We start from the raw sequence: 25,393 nt of genomic DNA, 5'->3' as shown, positions 1-25,393 counted from the left end.
AAGAGAAAAGAAAAAACAAAATTAAAAATAAAACATTAAAAAACAATCCACCAATCAGATGCCACTGTCTAACAGCAGGGGGGTCAAGTCACACAAATTTGTAAATTATAATCAATATTAAATCCCCTGGGTTGCAACGTGCCCAGCGTAGAAATCCATCTCATCTCCTTCCTCGTCAAAATCTTCAATCTGTCCCCTCCCTTCCTCTGTAAAGGAACACTATCTATGACCTTAAACCTAAGTTGGTTAACCAAATGTCTATACTCACAAAAGTGTTTAGGTACCGGTAAATCAAGTAATTTACTCCTAATGGTGCTTTTATGTTTGCTGATGCGTGCTTTGACCTCTATGGAGGTCTCACATACATACATCAACACACAAGGGCACACTGTTAGGGCTAGCGGAATGCACAAAGTAATAGGGTGATAGATACGAGGTGCGTTCGCAGTCTGGGGTCCACGTGCAGCGATACCTGCTGCAAGTAATGGTGGAAGGACACTGAGCTCACACGTGGGTTAAACTTCACCCTGTGTGAAATGAAAGCAAGCTCTGTTGCCTCACAGGGTCGCGCTGTACACAGGGACTAAAACCCTAACTAAAAGTTGTGCTTGCTCTGGAACTCTTCTGTGCTAACCGCACACATGAAGGAACCAGATGCTAAGCCAAGGCTAAATACCCCCACTGACGCTAGCTGCCTGCCTGAGTGTGCAGCCCCAAGGCTAAACAGACTCACACCACTTATATACAGTGTGGCAGAGTATCCACTGGCAACTGCCAAACACAAATTATACTAGCGCACGGCCGTGCGGCCATGCAAACCTTTTATAGCTGTAGCAGTTAAGGACCTTCCTAGTGGACCAATAGGAGCTGCTACAGGACATGAGCATGTGACCCCCGACCTCTAATGAGAGGTCTACACCTGGGTATGCTTAGGAGGGGAAAAGCAGGACTTAGTCCCAGGAGCGCCTGCTTGCCGCAGAACAGCACTAGTTATAATGGCTGAACCTGGAAGGGCAGCAGTAATCTAACGTGCAGTATCTGTCCTGGCCAGGCGCTGGGACCGATGTCTCCGCTGAGCAGGCTCCACTGCAGCTGGAGAATTAGAGACCGCAGCGGATATGGCTTGAGATTCCCCCTTTGCAGCGGCAGGAACTCGACGCCTAATATTACCCCCCTCCTATGGCCCCCCTCTCCTTGGGTCTCGCTACGATCAAAGGCTGCAATGAGCAGCGGAGCCCGAATGTGCTCCACAGGCTCCCAGGTTCTATCCTCTGGGCCGTGGTCCTTCCAGTCCACCAGATAGTATTTTTTGCAACGTACCACCTTGCACCCCAAGATATAATTCACCTCGTACTCATCCGTGGACAAACCCGATGTCCCGGCAGATGACTCAGAAAACCGGGACATGTAGACGGGCTTTAAGAGAGATACATGAAAAGTGTCAGTGATACCTAGGCGCGGAGGAATAGCCAAACTGTAGACCACAGGGTTGACCTGTTCCAGAACCTTGAAAGGGCCTATGTAGTGAGGCGCAAACTTAGTGGACTCAACTCGCAGCCTGATGTTACGGGCAGAGACCCACACTAAGTTGCCAGGAGCAAAGGTCGGAGCGGGGCGCAAGTGTGCATCAGCAGAAACCCTCATTCTCTCCTTGGAGGCCCGGATGGCATCCTGTGTGAGGTCCCAAATGTCATGTGCCTCCACCACCCAGTCTGCCACCCTAGAATCGGTGAATGACATGTGCATGGGCACAGGGACAGATGAATGCTAGCCGTAATTAAGGAGAAATGGAGTCTGCCCGGTAGAGTCGGCTATGGCGTTGTTCAAAGCAAATTCTGCCCAAGGTAACAAAGATTCCCAGTCATCCTGCCTGGCAGAGACAAAATGTTGCAAGGATATGATCAGAGTCTGGTTGTCCCTCTCTACCAACCCATTCGTCTCAGGATGGTATGCAGAAGAGAGATTCAGCTCAATGCTGAGTAAACGACAGAGCTCTCTCCAGAACCGAGACGCAAACTGAGGACCCCGGTGTTATGATCCTAGTGGTAGAGGATCTCAGGAGTTGTAGCTAAGTCCGCAACCACAAAAACCAGCTCATAGGGAGGTGGTAACTTGGCTGACCGCATACCTGATCCTAGCACAAACAACTAGAAGCAGCCGGGGAACGTGCCTACGTTGGTTCTAGATGTCTTGCACCAGCCGGAGAACTAACTAACCCTTTCAGAGAAAATAAGACCTCACTTGCCTCAAGAGAAAGGACCCCAAAGTTAATATACAAGCCCCCAACAAATAATAACGGTGAGGTAAGAAGAAAAGACAAACGTAAGTATGAACTAGATTTAGCAAAGAGAGGCCCACTAATTAATAGCAGAAAATAGGAAGCGGACTTATGCGGTCAGCAAAAACCCTACAAAAATATCCACGCTGAATATCCAAGAACCCCCGCACCGACTAACGGTGTGGGGGGGAGAATATCAGCCCCCTTAGAGCTTCCAGCAAAAACAGGACTCACATTTTGTACAAGCTGGAAAAAAATAAGAACAAATGCAATAAACCAAAATAAGAAAGCGGACTTAGCTTTTCTTGCAAAAATCAGAGGACCAGGAGTCAGGAGAAAACAGACATAGACTGATTACATCGATTCCAGGCACTAGACTGAGCTTCCAGGAAGTCTAAATAGGAACACCCAAGGCCTAACGAACCAGGTGGGTACCAACCTGGAGAAAGACAATCAAAGTGTCATACCGCTAGTGATCACGAGAGGGAGCCAAGAAATACAGTTCACAACAGTACCCCCCCTTTAAGGAGGGGTCACCGAACCCTCACCACGACCACCAGGGCGATCAGGATGAGCAGCGTGAAAGGCACGAACCAAATCGGCCGCATGAACATCAGAGGCGACCACCCAGGAATTATCCTCCTGACCATAGCCCTTCCATTTGACCAGATACTGAAGCCTCCGTCTAGAGAGATGAGAATCCAAGATCTTCTCCACCACGTACTCCAACTCGCCCTCAACCAAGACCGGAGCAGGAGGGACAACAGCAGGAACCAGAGGCACAACGTACCGCCACAACAAAGACCTATGGAACACATTGTGAATGGCAAACGACACCGGAAGATCCAAACGAAAAGACACCAGATTAAGGACTTCCAAAATTTTATAAGGACCAATAAAGCGAGGCTTAAACTTAGGAGAGGAAACCTTCAGAGGGACATACCGAGAAGACAACCAAACCAAATCCCCAACACGAAGTCGGAGACCCACACCGCGGCGGCGGTTGGCAAAACGCTGAGCCTTCTCCTGTGACAACTTCAAGTTGTCCACCACATGATTCCAAATCCGCTGCAACCTATCCACCACGGAATCCACCCCAGGACAGTCAGAAGACTCAACATGCCCCGAGGAAAAACGAGGATGAAAACCAGAGTTGCAGAAAAATGGCGAAACCAAAGTAGCGGAACTAGCCCGATTATTGAGGGCAAACTCAGCCAATGGCAAGAAGGTCACCCAATCATCCTGATCTGCAGAAACAAAACATCTCAAATAAGACTCCAGTGTCTGATTAGTTCGCTCCGTTTGGCCATTAGTCTGAGGATGAAAGGCAGATGAAAACGACAAATCAATGCCCATCTTAGCACAAAAAGATCGCCAGAATCTGGACACAAACTGGGATCCTCTGTCAGACACGATATTCTCAGGAATGCCATGCAAACGAACCACGTTCTGAAAGAACAAAGGAACCAGATCGGAAGAGGAAGGCAACTTAGACAAGGGCATCAAATGGACCATCTTGGAAAAGCGATCACATACCACCCAGATGACAGACATTCCTTGAGACACCGGAAGATCTGAAATGAAATCCAAGGAAATGTGTGTCCAGGGCCTCTTTGGGACGGGCAAGGGCATAAGCAACCCGCTGGCATGAGAACAGCAAGGCTTAGCCTGAGCACAAATCCCACAGGACTGCACAAACGAATGCACATCCCGCGACAAGGAAGGCCACCAAAAGGACCTAGCTACCAAATCTCTGGTACCAAAAATCCCAGGATGCCCTGCCAACACTGAGGAATGAACCTCGGAGATAACTCTGCTGGTCCATTTATCAGGAACAAACAGTCTATCAGGTGGGCAAGGATCAGGTCTACCAGCCTGAAATCTCTGCAACACACGTCGCAAATCAGGAGAAATGGCCGACAAGATTACTCCCTCTTTAAGAATACCAGCTGGCTCTGAGACTCCCGGAGAGTCAGGCACAAAACTCCTAGAAAGAGCATCAGCCTTCACATTCTTCGAACCAGGCAGGTATGAGACCACAAAGTCAAAACAGGAGAAGAACAACGACCAACGAGCCTGTCTAGGATTCAGGCGCTTAGCAGACTCGAGATACATCAAATTTTTGTGATCAGTCAAGACCACCACACGATGCTTAGCTCCCTCGAGCCAATGACGCCACTCCTCAAATGCCCACTTCATGGCCAACAACTCCCGATTACCAACATCATAGTTCCGCTCCGCAGGCGAAAATTTCCTAGAAAAAAAAGCACAAGGTCTCATCAGAGAGCAACCAGAACCTCTCTGCGACAAAACAGCCCCTGCACCGATCTCAGAAGCGTCCACTTCAACCTGAAAGGGAAGTGAGACATCAGGCTGGCACAAAACAGGCGCCGAAGTAAACCGGCGCTTCAGCTCCCGGAAAGCCTCGACGGCTGCCGGAGCCCAATTAGCAACATCAGAACCTTTCTTGGTCATATCCGTCAAAGGTTTAACAACGCTAGAGAAATTAGCAATAAAACGACGGTAGAAATTCGCAAAACCCAAGAACTTCTGTAGACTCTTAACAGACGTGGGTTGAGTCCAATCATGAATAGCTCGGACCTTGACTGGGTCCATCTCTACTGTAGAAGGGGAGAAAATGAAACCCAGAAAGGAAACCTTCTGCACTCCAAAGAGACACTTTGAGCCCTTCACAAACAAAGCATTATCACGCAAAACCTGAAACACAATCCTGACCTGTTTTACATGAGAATCCCAATCATCAGAAAAAAACAGAATATCATCCAGATAAACAATCATAAATTTATCTAGATACTTCCGGAAGATGTCATGCATATAGGACTGAAACACTGAAGGAGCATTAGAGAGCCCAAAAGGCATCACCAAGTACTCAAAATGACCTTCGGGTGTATTAAACGCAGTTTTCCATTCATCTCCCTGCTTAATGCGCACAAGGTTGTACGCACCCCGAAGATCTATCTTGGTGAACCACTTGGCACCCTTAATCCGGGCAAACAAGTCCGACAATAGTGGCAAAGGATACTGAAATTTGATCGTGATTTTATTCAGAAGCCGATAGTCTATACAAGGTCTCAAAGACCCGTCTTTCTTGGCTACAAAAAAGAAACCCGCACCAAGAGGGGAAGAGGATGGACGAATATGTCCCTTCTCCAAAGACTCCTTTATATAAGAACGCATTGCGGCATGCTCAGGTACAGATAGATTAAATAATCGTCCCTTAGGAAATTTACTACCAGGAATCAAATCTATTGCGCAGTCACAGTCCCTATGAGGAGGAAGGGCACTGGACCTGGACTCACTGAACACATCCTGATAGTCCAACAAATACTCCGGAACCTCAGAAGGAGTAGAAGAAGCAATAGACACCAACAGGGAATCACAATGAATTCCCTGACAACCCCAACTTGACACAGACATTGCCTTCCAATCCAAAACTGGATTATGGGTCTGTAACCATGGCAGACCTAAAACGACCAAATCATGCATTTTATGCAGAACAAGAAAACGAATCACCTCCCGATGTTCAGGAGTCATGCACATGGTCACTTGTGTCCAATACTGCGGTTTATTCTCTGCCAATGGGGTAGCATCAATTCCTCTAAGAGGAATAGGATTTTCTAAAGGCTCCAGAACAAAACCACAGCACTTGGCAAACGACAAGTCCATAAGGCTCAGGGCAGCACCTGAATCCACAAATGCCATAACAGGGTAGGAAGACAATGAGCAAATTAAAGTCACAGACAAAATAAACTTAGGTTGCAAATTACCAATGGCGACAGGACTAACAACCTTTGCTAGGCGTTTAGAGCATGCTGAGATAACATGTGTAGAATCACCACAGTAAAAACACAACCCATTCTGACGTCTATGATTTTGTCGTTTGGTTCTAGTCTGAATTCTATCACATTGCATTGAGTCAGGTGTCCCTTCAGACAACACCGCCAGAGGATTAGCAGATTTGCGCTCCCGCAAACGCCGATCAATCTGAATAGCAAGAGCCATAGAATCATTCAGACTTGTAGGAATGGGAAAGCCCACCATCACATTCTGAATAGCTTCAGAAAGGCCATTTCTGAAATTTGCGGCCAGAGCACACTCATTCCATTGGGTAAGCACGGACCATTTCCAAAATTTTTGGCAATATACCTCAGCTTCATCCTGGCCCTGAGAAATAGCCAGCAACGCTTTTTCTGCCTGAATTTCAAGATTGGGCTCCTCATAAAGCAATCCGAGCGCCAGAAAAAACGCATCAATATTTGTCAATGCCGGATCTCCTGGCGCCAATGAGAAGGCCCAATCCTGAGGGTCGCCACGCAAGAAGGAGATAACAATTTTTACTTGCTGAGCTGAGTCTCCAGACGAACGAGGTCTCAAAGAAAGAAACAATTTACAATTATTCCTAAAATTCCTAAATTTAAATCGATCTCCAGAGAACAGCTCAGGAATAGGTATCTTAGGCTCTGACATAGGACTACTTGTAACAAAATCCTGAATGCCCTGCACACGTGCAGCAAACTGATTCACACTAGTAATCAGAGTCTGAACATTCATGTCTGCAACAGAGCTTCAAGCCACTCAGAGATAAAGGGGAAGAAGAAAAAAAAAAAAAAACAACTCAGAACTTCTTTTCTTTTAATCCCGCTTCTGCAATGCATTAAATATTCACTTTTTGGCCTGGAATACTGTTATGATCCTAGTGGTAGAGGATCTCAGGAGTTGTAGCTAAGTCCGCAACCACAAAAACCAGCTCATAGGGAGGTGGTAACTTGGCTGACCGCATACCTGATCCTAGCACAAACAACTAGAATCAGCCGGGGAACGTGCCTACGTTGGTTCTAGACGTCTCGCACCAGCCGGAGAACTAACTAACCCTTTCAGAGAAAATAAGACCTCACTTGCCTCAAGAGAAAGGACCCCAAAGTTAATATACAAGCCCCCAACAAATAATAACGGTGAGGTAAGAAGAAAAGACAAACGTAAGTATGAACTAGATTTAGCAAAGAGAGGCCCACTAATTAATAGCAGAAAATAGGAAGCGGACTTATGCGGTCAGCAAAAACCCTACAAAAATATCCACGCTGAATATCCAAGAACCCCCGCACCGACTAATGGTGTGGGGGGGAGAATATCAGCCCCCTTAGAGCTTCCAGCAAAAACAGGACTCACATTTTGTACAAGCTGGAAAAAAATAAGAACAAATGCAATAAACCAAAATAAGAAAGCAGACTTAGCTTTTCTTGCAAAAATCAGAGGACCAGGAGTCAGGAGAAAACAGACATAGACTGATTACATCGATTCCAGGCACTAGACTGAGCTTCCAGGAAGTCTAAATAGGAACACCCAAGGCCTAACGAACCAGGTGGGTACCAACCTGGAGAAAGACAATCAAAGTGTCATACCCCTAGTGATCACAAGAGGGAGCCAAGAAATACAGTTCACAACACCCGGTCACTGACAATTTTGTCAGGCATGCCATGTAGATGGAAAACATTTCTAATGAACAACGCCGCTAAGGCCCGTGCAGAAGGTAACCGTGGAAGCGGAACCAAGTGCACCATTTTAGAAAAATGGTCGGTGACTACCCAGATAACTGTGCAGCTGCGAGACTTGGGTAAGCCTACCATGAAGTCCATCCTGACCATCTCCCAGGGCCTGTCTGCCACCGGCAGGTGGTAAAGTAGCCGAGCAGGCCGTTGCCGAGGAGACCAATTCTTAGCACAGGAGACACACGCCCGAATATAGTCCCCTACGTCACGGGCCATAAGCGGCCACCAGTATGTCCTCGCCAAAAGCTCAGATGTCCTCTTGGTCCCAAAATGTCTACCCACCCTGGACGAGTGAGCCCAAGAGAGAACCTCCAGTTGCAAATTAGATGGAACGAAAGTCTTGCCTGGGACACAGACTCCAGCGAAACTGGAGCCACAGTTCTAAGGCTCTCTGAAGGGATAAGAAGCCAAGGCTCCTCCTCCTCCTCCTCTGATGACACTAAGGAGCGGGAGAGAGCATCGGCACGAGTGTTCTTCTCCCCGGAGAGAAAATGGAGGGTAAAGTGGAATGGGAGAAGAACAAGGACCATCTGGCCTGACAAGAGTTTAGCTGCTGGGTGGTTTGCAAATACACCAAATTTTTGTGGTCAGTGAAAACTTGGAAGGGAAAATGAGCCCCCGCCAGGATTCGTCACCACTCCGAAAAGGCCAACTTCATGGCTAGCAACTCCCTATCCCCGATGGAATAATTCCTCTTCGCCAGTGTGAAGGTCTTGGAGAAGAAGAAACAAGGATGCTTCCGACCTTGAACATCCTTCCGGAAGAGGACTGCTCCAGCACCGACGGAAGAGGCATCCACCTCCATGATAAATGGTTTATCAATATTGGGGCGATGTAAAATGGGAGTGCCAGAGAAGTGCGACTTGATAGAGAGGAAGGCCTTGGAGACCTCCTCCGACCACAAATTGGGATTAGCTCCCTTTTTGGTGAGGGCAACCAGAGGAGCTACCAAAGTTGAGAAGTGGGGAATGAACTGGCGATAATAGTTGATGAAACCCATAAAGCGCTGTACCGCTTTGAGAGAATGGGGTTCCCTCCAGTCCATCACAGCCTGTAGCTTGGCGGGATCCATAGCCAATCCTTGGGCCGAGATGATATAGCCCAGGAAAGGCAAAGACTCCCGCTCAAACACACACTTCTCCAACTTGGCATAGAGGGAATTTGCCCATAGGAGGATGAAGACTTTGCAAACATCTCTCCGATAAGAGTCTATATCTGGAAAGTAGATGAGAATATCATCCAGGTAAACTACAATCGAGGTGGAGAGCATATCCCAGAAGATATTGTTCACAAAGTCTTGGAAAATGGCTGGGGCATTACAGAGCCTGAAGGGCATCACCAGGTATTCATAGTGCCCATCCCTGGTGTTAAAAACCGTCTTCCATTCGTCCCCCTCACGGATGTGAATCAGGTTTTAAGCACCCCGCAGATTTAGTTTAGTAAACACCCTTGCTCCCTGAAGCCTATCAAAAAACTCAAATATCAGGGGCAATGGGTACTTGTTCTTAACGGTGATGGCGTTAAGACCCCTGTAATCTATGCATGGACGTAATTCTCCATTCTTCTGCACGAAGAAGAACCCAGCCCCTGCAGGTGACACTAACTTCCTAATGAATCCTCTTGCCAGATTCTCCTGGATGTACTGAGACATTGCCTATGTCTCCGGGAGAGACAATGGGTAGACTCGACCCCGGGGAGGCTCAGCACCAGGCAAGAGGTCAATAGGACAGTCATAGGGGCGGTGAGGCGGAAGGGTCTCCGTAGCCCTTTTGGAGAACATGTCCGTATAAGGCCAATATTGCTTGGGGAAAGACGAATGTTCTGCGGGTACCTCAGTAGTAGCAACCTGAATGCATTCACTCTGACATCTACCCCCACAAGATTCACTCCATCCCAAAATTCTGCCTGTGGACCACTCAATATGAGAGGAGTGGTACCGTAGCCAAGGTATCCCTAACAGCATCTCATCAATTCCCTCAGGAATGACGAGCAGAGATATAATCTTTGATGAGATGGCAACATAGATAGAGTAAATGGGATGGTCTGGTGTGTTATCTGTGAGGGCAGTGTCGACCCATTCACCACTCGTATGGCCACTGGTTTGGTGAGCATCACCAGGGGTATTGCGTGTCGTTGGACGAAGGCAGATGACATAAAATTGCCCTCCGCCCCGGAATCCACGCAAAGCTCTACCGAATGAGCGGATGAGCCTATGTTAATTGTCCCCTTAAAAGACAGTTTGGAGGCAAACATCACCGTGTCTAGTGTACCTCCACCTACTACCACTAGATGCTGACGTTTCTCCGACTGCTGGGGACATCTGGTGGCAAGATGTCCTGACTGCCGGCAGACATGACAGACCTTGAGTGCACAAATGGTCTGGGACTTAGATCCTGCTCGTGACACCTCCATGTCCTCATGTGACTCGGGCGCCTGGACCAGAGATTCCAAAGGTTTGGCGAAGGTGGGAGCCAGCCGAAACCTCTGCCTACACTGGGCTCGCTCTAACCTCCGCTCATTAAAGCGGAGGTCAATGCGAGTGGATACAGCTATTAGCTCCTCCAGTGTGGCGGAATCTCCATAGTGGCCAAAGCATCCTTCAGATGGTCAGCCAGCCCCTCCAAAATACAGGGATGAGGGCTTTATCTGACCACTCCAGCTCAGATGCTAACGTCCGGAAGTGGACGGCAAAATGGCTGACCATGGACGAGCCCTCAGTCAATGCCAACAGTTTGAGTGCCGTATCATGGGTGACTCGAGGTCCCAAAAAGACCTGTTTCAGAGTGCTCAAGAACAGCGGAGCACTCTGCACCACATGATCACCACGCTCCCACAGTGGCGTAGCCCACTCCAACGCCCTGTCCGACAGAAGAGATATAACGAATCCCACCTTTGCCCGCTCTGTGGGAAAATGTGCAGCCAGGAGCTTGAGGTGTATCACGCACTAGCTCACAAAACCCCTACAAGATGCACTATCACCAGAGTATTTATCTGGCAGTGGGAGGCGAGATAAGGTCGGAACAGGGGTGCAGGGGACAAATTTGCTGCAGCCACGCTTGCAGCCTGAACAGCTATGGCGGAAGCATCCACAGCTGAGGTTGTGCGCTCGAGAGCCGCCAACCTGCCCTCCAGCTGCTGGATGTACTGCAGCAGTTGCTGTACGTCCGCCATTACTAGCCAGACCCTGGTGCTAGTATACTGTTAGGGCTAGCGGAATGCACCAAGTAATAGGGTGATAGATACGAGGTGCGCTCGCAGCCCGGGGTCCACTGTGCAGAGATACCTGCTGCAAGTAATGGCGGATGCACACTGAGCTCCCACGTGGGTTAAACTTCACCCCATGTGAAATGAAAGAGAGCGCTGTTGCCTCACAGAGACGCGCTGTACACAGGGACTAAAACCCTAACTAAAAGTTGTGCTTGCTCTGGAACTCTTCTGTGCTAACCGCACACATGAAGGAACCAGATGCTAAGCCAAGGCTAATTGCTCACAATGACGCTAGCTGCCTGCCTGACGCTAGCTGCCTGCCTGAGTGTACAGCCCCAAGGCTAAACAGACTCACACCACTTATATACAGTGTGGCAGAGTATCCACTGGCAACTGTCAAACACAAATTTTTCTAGCACATGGCCGTGCGGCGATGCAAACCTTTTATAGCTGTAGCAGTTAAGGACCTTCCTAGTGGACCAATAGGAGCTGCTATAGGACCTGAGCGTGTGACCCCCGACCTCCAATGAGAGGTCTTCCCCTGGGCATGCTCAGGAGGGGAAAACCAGGACTTAGTCCCAGGAGCGCCTGCTCGCCGCCGAACAGCACTAGTTATAATGGCTGAACCTAGAAGGGCAGCAGTAATCAAACGTGCAGTATCTGTCCTGGCCAGGCGCTGGGACCGACGTCTCCGCTGAGCAGGCTCCACTGTAGCTGGAGAAGAATGTGAGACCGCAGCGGACATGGCTCGAGATTCCCCCTGTGCAGCAGCAAGAACTCGACGCCTAGCACACACAAGCTTATAAACAACAAAGCTTGAAGTGCAGGTATATCTCTCCTTTATTGGGAACTTCTTCCCAGTATGTGGGTGATGAAAACAATCACCTTTTAACATATTCTCACAACATGCACAACCCAGACAGGGAAAATTCCCCTGTCTGGAAGGGCATACTGTCCTTTGTATAGATTTGTGTAAACAGGTCCCCACTTCACAAGTTTGTCCCTAAAATTGTTCCCTCATCTATATGATAGAATAGGTTGAGAAGCAGATTCAGATACCTGTGGTAAGCCCTCATGAAGTAATTTCCCATTTTTCCTTAATAATCTTCCAATTTTTCCACTTGCCGGGCCATAGATGGAAACAAAAGGTACAAGTTTAGAGACAGAATTGTCCCTTTTTAAACATATCTCCTCCCATGTCAGACCCACCACTTTATCCTTATAACTTATCAGCTCACACTTCGGATAACCCCTTTTACAATATTTATTGCACATGACCTCAAGTCTCAGATCAAGTCTCTCATCATCGGAAACGATCCTTCGTACCCATATCATCTGACTCCAAGGTAGAGAATCCACCATCTTCTTTGTGTGATTACTTCTATAAAGGAGCAGACTATTTCTGTCAGTCTCCTTAATGAATAAACCAGTACCCAAGATATCACCTTTCTTATATACCATGGTGTCTAAAAATTGTACCTGTTCAATAGAGTAGGTTAAAGTAAACTTCAACTCAGAAAATACACTATTCGACTTTGTCTGGAAAATAAGAAGATCATCATGTCCACCTTCTCATACAAAAATATCATCAATATAATGCCACCAGGCTCGGATATGGAGCCAGAAGGTGGATCTGTACACGTACTATTCCTCAAATACCGCCATATCGATGTTAGCATACGTGGAAGCCACATTGGACTCCACGGTGGTACCCCACAACTGCAGGACTTGGAACGTGCATCTTGGGACTGATGTGCTGTTGGCTGATTTTTCTTTATCTGGATCTCCCGTACTCAGTCGGGCTCAGTACGGGTTGACTCAGGAGTGACCACTTCATGATTCCGGACTGCACCATTCAGGAAAAGGAGTCTCACTTTCCAGGACTCTAGCTTTAGCCGTGACTTCAAGGAAGCCATGATCATGATTCAAACATAGTGGTTCCTTTAAGATCTGCCTCAGGGATGAGTCTCCTAGACCAGCAACTAGCTGATTCTGCAGCACATCGTCCAATGGGCCTAGTCATCGGGGCTCATCTTGGGTCTTCTTAGTGATATGGGCTGTCACTTCCTGCAAAGCATTAACATAGTGAGCTATGGTCTCACTTTCTCTTTGGACCTGCTGAAACAACTGCATGTGGATGCACCCTAAGTCTGCAGTGGGCTAATTGAGTAAGAAGGGGTCAGGGGATACATGTGCAGCATGCTTCTCAGCCTCTCTACTCAGTCCCACAGCGAAACGCTGCTGCCCGTGAACTTGGGAATATTGCTGAGCATGGCATCCAAGGGTATTTACCCACTGCTAGACTAAAGGCCCCGTCTCACATAGCGAGATCGCTAGCGAGATCGCTGCTGAGTCACAAGTTTTGTGACGCAACAGCGACCTCCATAGCGATCTCGCTATGTGTGACACGTACCAGCGATCAGGCCCCTGCTGCGAGATCGCTGGTCGTGTCGGAATGGCCTGGACCTTTTTTTGGTCGTTGAGGTCCCGCTGACATCGCTGAATCGGTGTGTGTGACACCGATCCAGCGATGTCTTCACTGGTAACCAGGATAAACATCGGGTTACTAAGCGCAGGGCCGCGCTTAGTAACCCGATGTTTACCCTGGTTACCAGCGTAAATGTAAAAAAAAACAAACAGTACATACTCGCCTTCTGATGTCCGTCAGGTCCCTTGCCGTCTGCTTCCTGCTCTCACCGACTCCCGGCCGTACAGTGAGAAGTGAGAGCACAGCAGTGACGTCACCGCTGCGCTCTGCTCTCAGTGTACGGCCGGATCTCAGTCAGAGCAGGAAGCAGACGGCAAGGGACCTGGACACCGAAAGGCGAGTATGTACTGTTTGTTTTTTTTGGTAACCAGGGTAAACATCGGGTTACTAAGCGCGGCCCTGCGCTTAGTAACCCGATGTTTACCCTGGTTACCCGGGTGCTGCAGGGGGACTTCGGCATCGTTGAAGACAGTTTCAACGATGCCGAAGTCGTTCCCCTGATCGTTGGTCGCTGGGGAGAGCGGTCTGTGTGACAGCTCCCCAGCGACCACACAGCGACTTACCAACGATCACGGCCAGGTCATATCGCTGGTCGTGATCGTTGGTAAATCGCTTAGTGAGACGGGGCCTTAAGTCACTGACTGGTCTGCCCTCTCTATGGCTGAATGTTGCATCCTGCTGACTACGCCAAATGTAATACAGGTGTCTGGATGCAACGCACAGAGGCATGAGGCGGAAACAGTCAAGGGATAATTGTAGTGCTATTTACATACAGTGACTTCAAATAACTGAACAATTAGTGTTATTAACTAGGCAGATTAACATTCAAACAAAGATAACAATAAACTTGGAAAAGCTAAGGAAGTCTTTCTAGGTATAGCATTAATGTTCTGTTCAAGACAGTGGTACACCCAGTCGTAGGACTCACCACGTAAGTTCTTGCTCTCTGCAAATCTAGCCTTAGCGGGGGGTCACAGGGTTTCCCCCTCGGCTGCAAGTCTCTTCCTGATGTAATCCATCAAATCCCATTGAGCCTCCCGCACATCAAACAGCCCCCTCCCAACCTGATACCATAATCCCAGGGTTCCCCGATGCTGTAGATGATAGCTGGGAATGATGGCCTTGCTCACATGGTCTGTCTCTCTGCACTGGCAGGCGGGTCTCGCCCGTTGCTGCCTCCTCATGGATCTCACCTTGACCATCAATAGTCTCAGATAAATCCACCAAACATCTTCTCTAATGACAACCAACAACAACCTCCAGCCATGCAGCATAAGCCAACTCTGACAATGAGTGTTAGCCAGGGCCTAGATTATTTAGAAGATGGGAGTGGCTAACAGTGAACAGCTGAGCCTTAAAGCAGGAAAGCCTCCAGGAGCTCTCAACTGAGGAGATTAACCCCTGCACTGCTAAAAGAAACCTGCGCCAATTAATATGAAGGTGGAGTGCTTCTAATAAGTGCAGGAGGAGGAGAAATCAGGCGCTGCAGTCTTCTGGCTCCTAACTGTTGCAGTAAACCCATGACATTATGTTGGAGGGAAAGAGAGTCTTCTTCTCAGTGTCATGACATATGACTGTGGCCATATGTAACCCTTTACATTACTCCATTATTATGAATAAGCTGTTTTGCTCTTATGTTGTGGTTTTGCTCTTATGTTGTGGCTGGATGTTGCCTCATTGGGTGCTTGAACGCCATATCTCACACCTTGCTTTTAAACTGAGGTTTTGTGATAAACGGCACATTAACAATTTCTTCTGTGATGCCCTTCCAATGTTGGAAGTTTCTTGTAGTGATATCAAGACCATTCATATGTTACTGCATGTAGACACTGCCTTGCCAGGTGCCTCAAAATTTCCAGTTGTGATGAACTCCCACATCCACATGATTTCAAACATACTGAAAATTCATTATTCCAGGGTGAGGCAGAGAGTCTTTTCCACATGTTCCTCTCACCTCATTGTTGTCACAGTTTTCTAGATAACTGGTGTTTTTACCTACAATGGTCCTAAGTCTGCAGATTCATTTTTTTGTTGTTCAAGCCTCATCCATAGTATATTGTGTCCTTCCTCCATTGGTGAATACCATCATATATTGCTTGAGAAAAAATGATGTAGAGAGAGTCTTGAAACAAAAAATAACAAAAAATAAAAAAGGCAATTTGGAACAATAAACTGAACACTGCAATTATTGGACATCCTGGGGCAAAACATTTTACATTTCTTCAAAACTACCATCTAATTGGTATATTTTTTTACTATTTGTTACCATTCTTTCTTATACAACTAATTTAACTTTTTTTTGTTGCTATACAAATGAAACAAATATTTAAAGGGCCACTGTCACCCCCCCCAGCCGTTATAAACTAAAAGAGCCACCTTGTGCAGCAGTAATGCTGCAGTCTAACAAGGTGGCTCTTTTAGTTTTTGATTCATTTATTACCTCAATAAAGCGTTTTAAAAATTGGCCACAAATACCAGATATTGTACCGGGAGGCGGTCCGAATCGTCCTCTATCAATCTCCCAACTGCCGTCACTCTTCTCTTCAGGGGCGATGGTCGCCGCCCCCTTCGCGCTGTTGCTTCTTAGATCTGGCGCCTGCGCTGTGCGTGCCTGCCTGGGGCAGGCGCAGTCTTCATTGTCAGTCACAGCTCAGACTGCCTGTGCGGGCAGTGCGGCCACCCTGTTCCTGAATCCCCGCCCCGCACTGTGTTATTCATTATGCACAGTGCGGGGCTGGGGTTCCTGGGCATGCGCAGGAACGCTTGTCAGACGCTCCCCCGGTCCCCCGCCTTCCAGCGTTGTTCTTTGTGGCTGTTCAAAACGTCGGCAATGAAACCTGTATATTCCGGCAATGCTGGAAGGCGGGGGACCGGGGGAGCATCTGACAAGCGCAGTGCGCATGCCCAGGAACCTCAGCCCCGCACTGTGCATAATGAATAACACAGTGCGGGCCCCAGGCAGGCACGCACAGCGCAGGCGCCGGATTTAAGAAGCAACAGCGCGAAGGGGGCGGCGACCATCGCCCCTGAAGAGAAGAGTGACGGCAGTTGGGAGATTGATAGAGGACGATTCGGACCGCCTCCCGGTACAATATCTGGTATTTGTGGCCAATTTTTAAAACGCTTTATTGAGGTAATAAATGAATCAAAAACTAAAAGAGCCACCTTGTTAGACTGCAGCATTACTGCTGCACAAGGTGGCTCTTTTAGTTTATAACGGCTGGGGGGGGTGACAGTGGCCCTTTAAATAATGCTGTTTTATCGATGGCCACTAGAGCATTCTCAATAGGCTGTTTGGTGCAGTTGCAGCTCACTTGTCAGCTTTGCTATGTAGACTGGGACAGATTAAGCAGGGCAATCTCATTACCTTTAGCAGGGGATGATTTCATGATAGCTCTGTTTTACTGCTTGAGGTCAAGATAAGATAGGATGATAAAGGTAGTGGTCTTTTTAGAAGCTGTACTCTATTACTTTCTTTGATTTCCCTGTCCTTTAGTAGTGACTGGCTGACAAGCTGCTGTGTTTGCACTGTATAGAAAGCCCACTGCGAATGGCAGGAGGGAGGAAAATGTAATCCTATCATGAATACATCAGAGCTGTCTGTGTTATTTCATCACCCCGTACATAGAGCTGGATATTCTGATGACAATCCTTCCAGAATATTAACGGCATTGTGCATTTATGTGTAGCATACAGTATATGGCAACTGTTTTTTTTTAAATCTACTCAATGTCTAGAAGACAAAGATATGGAAGTGGTTCAGGGACAAATCTTTTTTAAATTTTTCATGTGGATTTGTCAAATGAAATATTGTTTAAAACAGAGATTTATGAAATTCTTTTAAACAAAAAAAAATGCAATTAATTTAAAAATTCCCAAATCTCTAAAGTCTTGAATATCCCTGCAGATCTCCTCAATCTTATGTCCCCAAACTGCTCTGTGATATTAATATACGGCTCACTAAGTGCTATGAGTCTTATGAAACTCAATGCCCATTAGAGCCTCATCGAGATGCTTCCTAAGGATTAATACACTATACCATAACCTATTTCTCATATTAGAAATTCTAAACTGTACTTGATCTGCTCACATTTCAAATAAATTACAGAATTGTGCCTTTGTCTGAAAAACCAGCAAGGATCCATATATATCCAGCTACAGCTCTACTTGGGTCATTTCCATCCTCACCAGTCTAATGATTGGAAGTAGGACAGATAACCATCTTTATACAGGACCGATATAATTGCTTGGGAAACTAGAGCACTATTGTTTTCATTTTTTTCTACCACCAACACTCTGCATCTGAGTTGCTAAATACTGTAGGTGCCATGTCATTAGTGCTGTGGTCTAGGAATGTAATTTATCACACAGATTTTTACCATATGACAAACGTCTCCTGTAGCAAGAAGCTTCTGATTGAAGAGTGTTGGGCGGCAATGAACCCCCAAGACAGATTCCTTAAGACAGATTCTATGTGTGGGTAGAATTTATTTAAGTTCCCAATCAGTATGTCTTTGGAGTGTGGAGGAAACGTACACAAATGTGACCTTCTTGCAGATGTTGTCCTTGGGATTTGAACCCGAAGACAAAAAGACCACTGCGTTATAAAGCCACAGTACAGCCCAAGACAACCAATCAGTCATGCAGATAGGAGATTAATAGGGTATGTGTGGTATATATCATATATTGTAAGATGAGATGAGTTGCAAAAGAAAAACAGAGCAGAAAGCAATTAAAAGAAGGATCGCTCATTCCATACAAACGATGCTGAACCTCAAGTACTAGGGATGTATATTGAAAAACGGTGTATAATAGTAATAATGAAACTCGGTACTGTGTAGGATGCATGGCAATAGATGTTAAATTTATTTACAATTGAACCAGTCCAGAGAAACAGCTAACTACGTTTCAGTCCAATACGGACCTTCATCAGATTATTGCTGTGGTGACATAGTAAGATATGTGAGTTGTGTAACTCACGGTATACTGGATGAGATTCAACAGACTGTGTCAACAGGTAATGTATAGGAAGTCAGCGCTGGGGTATTGTGGCTGTCTCAGTATCTTTCACACAAAGGAAATAATCGTGTACAACAAAACATGTGTAATTGCAGAAATTTTCTGGGAGAAATACTACACTTTCCGGAACAATTTAAAGGGTGCCAACACTTTGGGCCATGACTGTATATATGATATTAAAAGAGGTAACTTTGGGACTAATTCAACTAATTGATTTTTCTTCTTTTTAAAGAATTTTCCTGGGAAGTAGTGTATTTTTAAGCATGGTGCATTCGCTTTACTAGTGAGTCCCTCTTCCTAGCCAGTGACATTTATTTAGTTATTTAGTTATTATAGTTGACATTCCACCTCCGTAATATTGTGATATCTAGAATCAATCACCAAGATGTAGAATGTTCACCTTAATGGTCTATCAGATTAATGCTGTGATCTTTTCTTCCTTAGGCTTTTTAATGGCATCAGAAAACAATACATCTATGGATGACTTTATTCTACTGGGGTTCTCCAAGGGACCAATGATCTGTTCATTTTTAATTTCTATGGCTTACATCATGATTCTTGTTGGTAACTTGTCTGTGTTTGGTATCATCCAGGTAGACTGCCAACTCCAAACACCAATGTATTTTTTCTTATGCTGCTTGTCCATTCTAGATGTGTGTTACTCTACGGTCACCCTCCCAGCTATGCTGGTAAATGCTGTAACAGGGAACAGGAGGATATCCTTTACCGGATGCTTTATCCAGCTTTATTTCTTTATCTGTGTTGGAGGAACAGAAGGTCTTCTTCTGGCCACCATGGCCTACGACAGATATATAGCCATATGTAACCCCCTCCAGTATGTACTAATTATGAACAAAAGGTTCTGCTTTTACATTGTGGCAGGATGTTGCCTTCTTGGTTTGATAAACTCCATGCTTCACACCTTTATGACTTTGAACCTAACATTTTGTGGACCTCGTCATATTTACAACTTTCTCTGTGATGTTCTTCCAATGTTGGAAGCTGCTTGCAGTGACATATACACTAGTCAGATATTCATACGAGTAGACACAGTGGTGCTTGGAGTAACCACATTTTTAATTGTGATGAACTCCTATGTCCGTGTCATTTCCACTATATTGAAAATCCACTCATCAGAGGGAAGACAGAAGGTCTTCTCCACATGTTCCTCCCACCTCATTGTCGTCACAGTTTTTTACATAACAGGTATTTTCAGCTACAACGGCCCAAAGTCTGGAGAATCTTTTACAGCCATCCGAGCTTCATCTATTATCAACAACGTGCTGCCTCCATTGGTAAACCCAGTTATATACTGCTTGAGAAACAAAGAAGTGAAGAGAGCTTTAAAAAAAGCAATTACTAGTATTTCAAAATGGAAAGGAAGACTTAAGTCATAAGAAGTTCATATGCTGCATGTGATCCTAACACCCCCCCAACCACGAGTAAAGAGACGTCCTTGAATCATCATTTTGTGTATTAAACATGCTATTCAGCCATAGCAAGAGGTCAACTCCTAGGCAATTCCTTTAGGATGATCCACCAGCTGCCATATGTCATTTATAATGCGGTGTTTTCTTTTGATGCAAAAGGGCCTTTTGTCCCCTCTCCACCAGGAGGTATGCCATGGCAAGACATATAGCTGTATAAAGGTAACATGAGAACAGGCATGGCATCAATACATAGCAGTATGATTAGAAGAGCTATAAAATTAAAAGCACGCCTCTCCTAGGCTGCCATCTCTTGCTGGCACAAGCTGCTTCTTTCTTTCTGCAGCAATACTAAGGCTAAGATCACATTAGCGTTCGGGGCTTCTGCGGAGGGCTGCATACGTCCTCCATTAAGTCCCGCCTACTTCCGTATACTTCTGCATGCGTCCTGTGTCACCAGAAACGCGTAGATAGTGTTTTTAATTATATTGTGCTGTTGTTTTATCCTTTATCTTTTGATATGAAGTGAATAAAGTACCAAGACTTTGCTTTTTCACCACCTCGTTGAGCTGGATTTTTTTCTATTTCATGCGTCCTGTGTACCTATCTTTAACATTGGGTATGCAGGACATGCTGATGTATGCGAATGTATGCAGATGCGTTGTTTTGACGTGTGGCACCCCAGGAGTTCAGGTACCACAGTGGTGTTGCCTTCCTCTCGGGGAGGGTAATGCCATGCCTGGAGACAGGAAGGATCCCTTTGGCAGGTAATCTTACATGAAACAATTTCTGACTCCAGGCCAAAAGGTGAGCTCTAAACCCGGTTTAAGGGGAACTTCCCTATATACATCCTGGTCTGGAGGAGGAGTCAGTTAGTCTGGTGCAGACAAGCACACAGTTGATAGTTGGTAGCAGACAGTGAAGGAGCACAGAAGGACTTAGGAGCTAGAGGAGGCCTGCAACTGGGCTTTTCTAAGCAGAGCGCAGAAACCGGGCACCGGGAGCCCGAGGTCACGAGGAACTACAGGTCCCATGGCAGAAGCGGAGGGCAGGAAACTAAAAGGGACTTGCCCACATAATGCCTGAGGTACAGCAGCAATCAGAGCCCGGAGTCACTGTGGACAGAGACCCCAGAGAGACTGCTCAAGTTGCCTACTGTGCAGGTACTGTCCCTGGACAGGGGACAAAGAGGACCTTGTTAGACAACTACAGGCAGCAAGGGACCACAGACCGGTGCATAGTGGAAGGCTCCCAAACTGACCTGTCAAAGGGATTTCCACTTGTCTTCAGGCTGCCTGGGCTCCATCTACACTTGTTGCCGGTACCCTGGACTGAGGCTGCTTAACACCAGTAAACCAGGTAAAGACTGCAATCCTGTGTCCTCCATTTATTTGCCAACATTCACCATCCCTGCCAAACAGACCAGGAGCCCTGGGGACTCCGCTTCACCTGTGGGAAGCGACACCATCTTTGCTGCAGCACCATTCCCTTTGAATTGGGCGCCCAGGACCATGGATCGGGTCGCTGCCACCGTGACCACCCCTTTAATTGCGACCGGACCAGGTACCGAGTATACCCACTGCCCTGACGGGTGACTCAGACACGCCCGCCGACTGCACGGGAATGCAACAAGTTGCGTTTTTGTGCGAACGGCGGGCGCGTCAAAACGACGCATCCGCATACATCTGATACATCCACATGTCCTGCGTACCCAATGTTAAAGATAGGTATGCAGGACGCATGCAGAAGTATGCAGAAGTAGGTGGGGCTTAACGGAGGACACACGCAGCCCTCTGCAAAGCCCCCGAACGCTAATGTGAACCCGGACTAACATGACTGATAGGACAAAGTGGAATGCTGGACATTGCAGATATCAGCACTTTGGAACTGCAGCAATGCTTCTCTATGTTTTAGTTGCAGAGATATCTCTTTTCGCCACATGTATTATGTAAGTAAACATGGGATAGAAAGCTGAGAAATATAAAAAATATAAATTAATTTATTTATCTGTGTCTTGCAGCTTTAGAGGCGCTTGACCCTGGTGAGTGTCTTTTCTACCCCCTGATGAAGGTTTGAGATGAAACCCACATATGAGTCCTTCACTAATCCAGGAGGAAACTTATACTGCTTGGTATAAAGTTGTATATTCCTTGCTATATTTACCACTTTTCTAACTTATAGATCTCTCTCTGCCCACGTATACTTTTTTACCCACGTAAAGGTTTCAGCATGGCCATTGTGTCTTTGAAATTACTTGATACAGTGGGAAAAAAAGTATTTAGTCAGCCACGAATTGTGCAAGTTCTTACACTTAAAAAGATGAGAGAGGCCTGTAATTAACATCATAGGTAGACCACAACTTTGAGAGTCAAAATGAGAAAACAAATCCAGAAAATCACCCTGTCTGATTTGGCAAGATTTTTTTTTGCAAATTATGGTGAAAAATAAGTATTTGGTCACCTAAAAACATGCAAGATTTCTGGCTCTCACAGACCTGTAACTTCCACTTTAAGAGGCTCCTCTGTCCTCCACTCATTACTTGTAGTAATGCCACCTGTTTGAACTTGTTATCAGTATAAAAGACACCTGTCCACAACCTCAAATGGTCACACTCCAAACTCCACTATAGTAACATAGTAACATAGTAACATAGTTAGTAAGGCCGAAAAAAGACATTTGTCCATCCAGTTCAGCCTATATTCCTATATTCCATCATAATAAATCCCCAGATCTACGTCCTTCTATAGAACCTAATAATTGTATGATACAATATTGTTCTGCTCCAGGAAGACATCCAGGCCTCTCTTGAACCCCTCGACTGAGTTCGCCATCACCACCTCCTCAGGCAAGCAATTCCAGATTCTCACTGCCCTAACAGTAAAGAATCCTCTTCTATGTTGGTGGAAAAACCTTCTCTCCTCCAGACGCAAAGAATGCCCCCTTGTGCCCGTCACCTTCCTTGGTATAAACAGATCCTCAGCGAGATATTTGTATTGTCCCCTTATATACTTATACATGGTTATTAGATCGCCCCTCAGTCGTCTTTTTTCTAGACTAAATAATCCTAATTTCGCTAATCTATCTGGGTATTGTAGTTCTCCCATCCCCTTTATTAACTTTGTTGCCCTCCTTTGTACTCTCTCTAGTTCCATTATATCCTTCCTGAGCACCGGTGCCCAAAACTGGACACAGTACTCCATGTGCGGTCTAACTAGGGATTTGTACAGAGGCAGTATAATGCTCTCATCATGTGTATCCAGACCTCTTTTAATGCACCCCATGATCCTGTTTGCCTTGGCAGCTGCTGCCTGGCACTGGCTGCTCCAGGTAAGTTTATCATTAACTAGGATCCCCAAGTCCTTCTCCCTGTCAGATTTACCCAGTGGTTTCCCGTTCAGTGTGTAATGGTGATATTGATTCCTTCTTCCCATGTGTATAACCTTACATTTATCATTGTTAAACCTCATCTGCCACCTTTCAGCCCAAGTTTCCAACATATCCAGATCCATCTGTAGCAGAATACTATCTTCTCTGTATTAACTGCTTTACATAGTTTTGTATCATCTGCAAATATCAATATTTTACTGTGCAAACCTTCTACCAGATCATTAATGAATATGTTGAAGAGAACAGGTCCCAATACCGACCCCTGCGGTACCCCACTGGTCACAGTGACCCAGTTAGAGACTATACCATTTATAACCACCCTCTGCTTTCTATCACTAAGCCAGTTACTAACCCATTTACACACATTTTCCCCCAGACCAAGCATTCTCATTTTGTGTACCAACCTGAAGTGAAGACCAAAGAGCTGTCGAAGTACATCAGAAACAAAATTGTAGCCATGCACCAGGCTGGGAAGACTGAATCTGCAATAGGCAAGCAGCTTGGTGTGATGAAATCAACTGTGGGAGCAATAATAAGAAAATGTAAGACATACAAGACCACTGATAATCTCCATCGATCTGGGGCTCCACGCAAGATTTCACCCCGTGGGGTCAAAATGATCACAAGAACAGTGAGCAAAAATCCCAGAACCACATGGGGGGACCTAGTGAATAACCTGCATAAAGCTGGGACCACTGTAACAAAAGCTACCATCAGTAACACACTACGTCACCAGGGACTCAGATCATGCAGTGCCAGATGTATTCCCCTGCTTAAACCAGTACATGTCCGGGCCCATCTGAAGTTTGCTAGAGAGCATTTGGATTATCCAGAAGAGTATTGGGATAATGTCATATGGTCTGATGAAACCAAAGTGGAACTGTTTGGTAAAAAAAAAAATTGTCGTGTTTGGAGGAGACGGAATGCTGAGTTGCATCCAAAGAACACCATACCTACTGTGAAGCATGGGGGTGGAAACATCATACTTTGGGGTTGTTTCTCTGCAAAAGGACCAGGTTGACTGATCCGTGTACATGAAAGAATGAATGGGACCATGTATCATGAGATTTTGAGTGCAAATCTCCTTTCATCAGCAAGGACATTGAAGATGAAACATGGATGGGTCTTTCAGCATGATAAAGGTCTCAAGCACACTGCCATGGCAATGAAGGAGTGGCTTTGTAAGAAGCATATGAAGGTCCTGGAGTGGACTAGCCAGTCTCCAGATCTCAACCCCATAGAAAACCTTTAGATGGAGTTGAAAGTCTGTGTTGCCCAGCGACAGGCCAAATACATCACTGCTCTAGAAGAGATCTGCATGGAGGAATTGAACAACATACCACCAACAGTGTGTGCCAACCTTGTGAAGAGTTACACAAAAATGTTTGCCCTCTGTCATTGCCAACAAAGGATGTATAACAAAATATTGAGATGAAGTTTTGTTAATGACCAAATACTTATTTTTCACCATAATTTGCAAAAAAAAGCCTTGCCAAATCAGACAAGGTGATTTTCTAGATTTGTTTTCTCACTTTGATTCTCATAGTTGTGGTCTACCTATGATGTCAATTACTGACCTCTCTCATCTTTTTAAGTAGGAGAACATGCACAATTGGTGGCTGACTAAATACTTTTTTCCCCACTGTATCTATAAAAAATGAAAAGGATCAGCTGACCTGAATATGAAGCGTCAATGCAAGAACACTTGAAGTGCGTCAAGTAATTCAAGTAGAAAGGAAAGGTTTTTCTGCATCAGAGCCTTCAATAAAAACACTCTTCATTGTAGAAAAAGATTAAGTGCGCGCATGCAATGACTAAAGACAACTGTCTAAAACCAATTTGCTAGCCACAACTGGCTATAGAATTGCAACTTTTTAATATGTTTTTGCAATAAAGAGAGTTTTTATTGAAGACTCTGATACTTGATAACTATTGTACATTATTTATGGCTGTCTAACTTATAGAAAACATTTTTTCTACTTCTTGTGGTATTTTTGAGTGGTTTAACCCCTTTTCAACT

General features: G+C 45.9%; 1 protein-coding gene across 1 annotated transcript in view; it reads left to right on the top strand.

Moving 5' to 3' along the window:
• LOC143767860 (olfactory receptor 5J3-like) overlaps positions 1-19,956 on the top strand; it is a 56,138-nt gene extending 36,182 nt beyond the window's left edge. Inside the window, exon 2 of the mRNA XM_077256384.1 lies at positions 19,004-19,956. Coding sequence (XP_077112499.1) covers positions 19,012-19,956 — 945 coding nt within the window. The 5' untranslated portion in view covers positions 19,004-19,011. The remainder of the gene's footprint in view (positions 1-19,003) is intronic.
• Positions 19,957-25,393: the final 5,437 nt, after the last annotated feature.

This window comes from Ranitomeya variabilis, chromosome 4 (genome assembly GCF_051348905.1).
Source record: "Ranitomeya variabilis isolate aRanVar5 chromosome 4, aRanVar5.hap1, whole genome shotgun sequence".
Taxonomy (NCBI): Eukaryota; Metazoa; Chordata; class Amphibia; order Anura; family Dendrobatidae; genus Ranitomeya; species Ranitomeya variabilis.
This window is presented reverse-complemented; position numbering and strand designations above follow the sequence as displayed.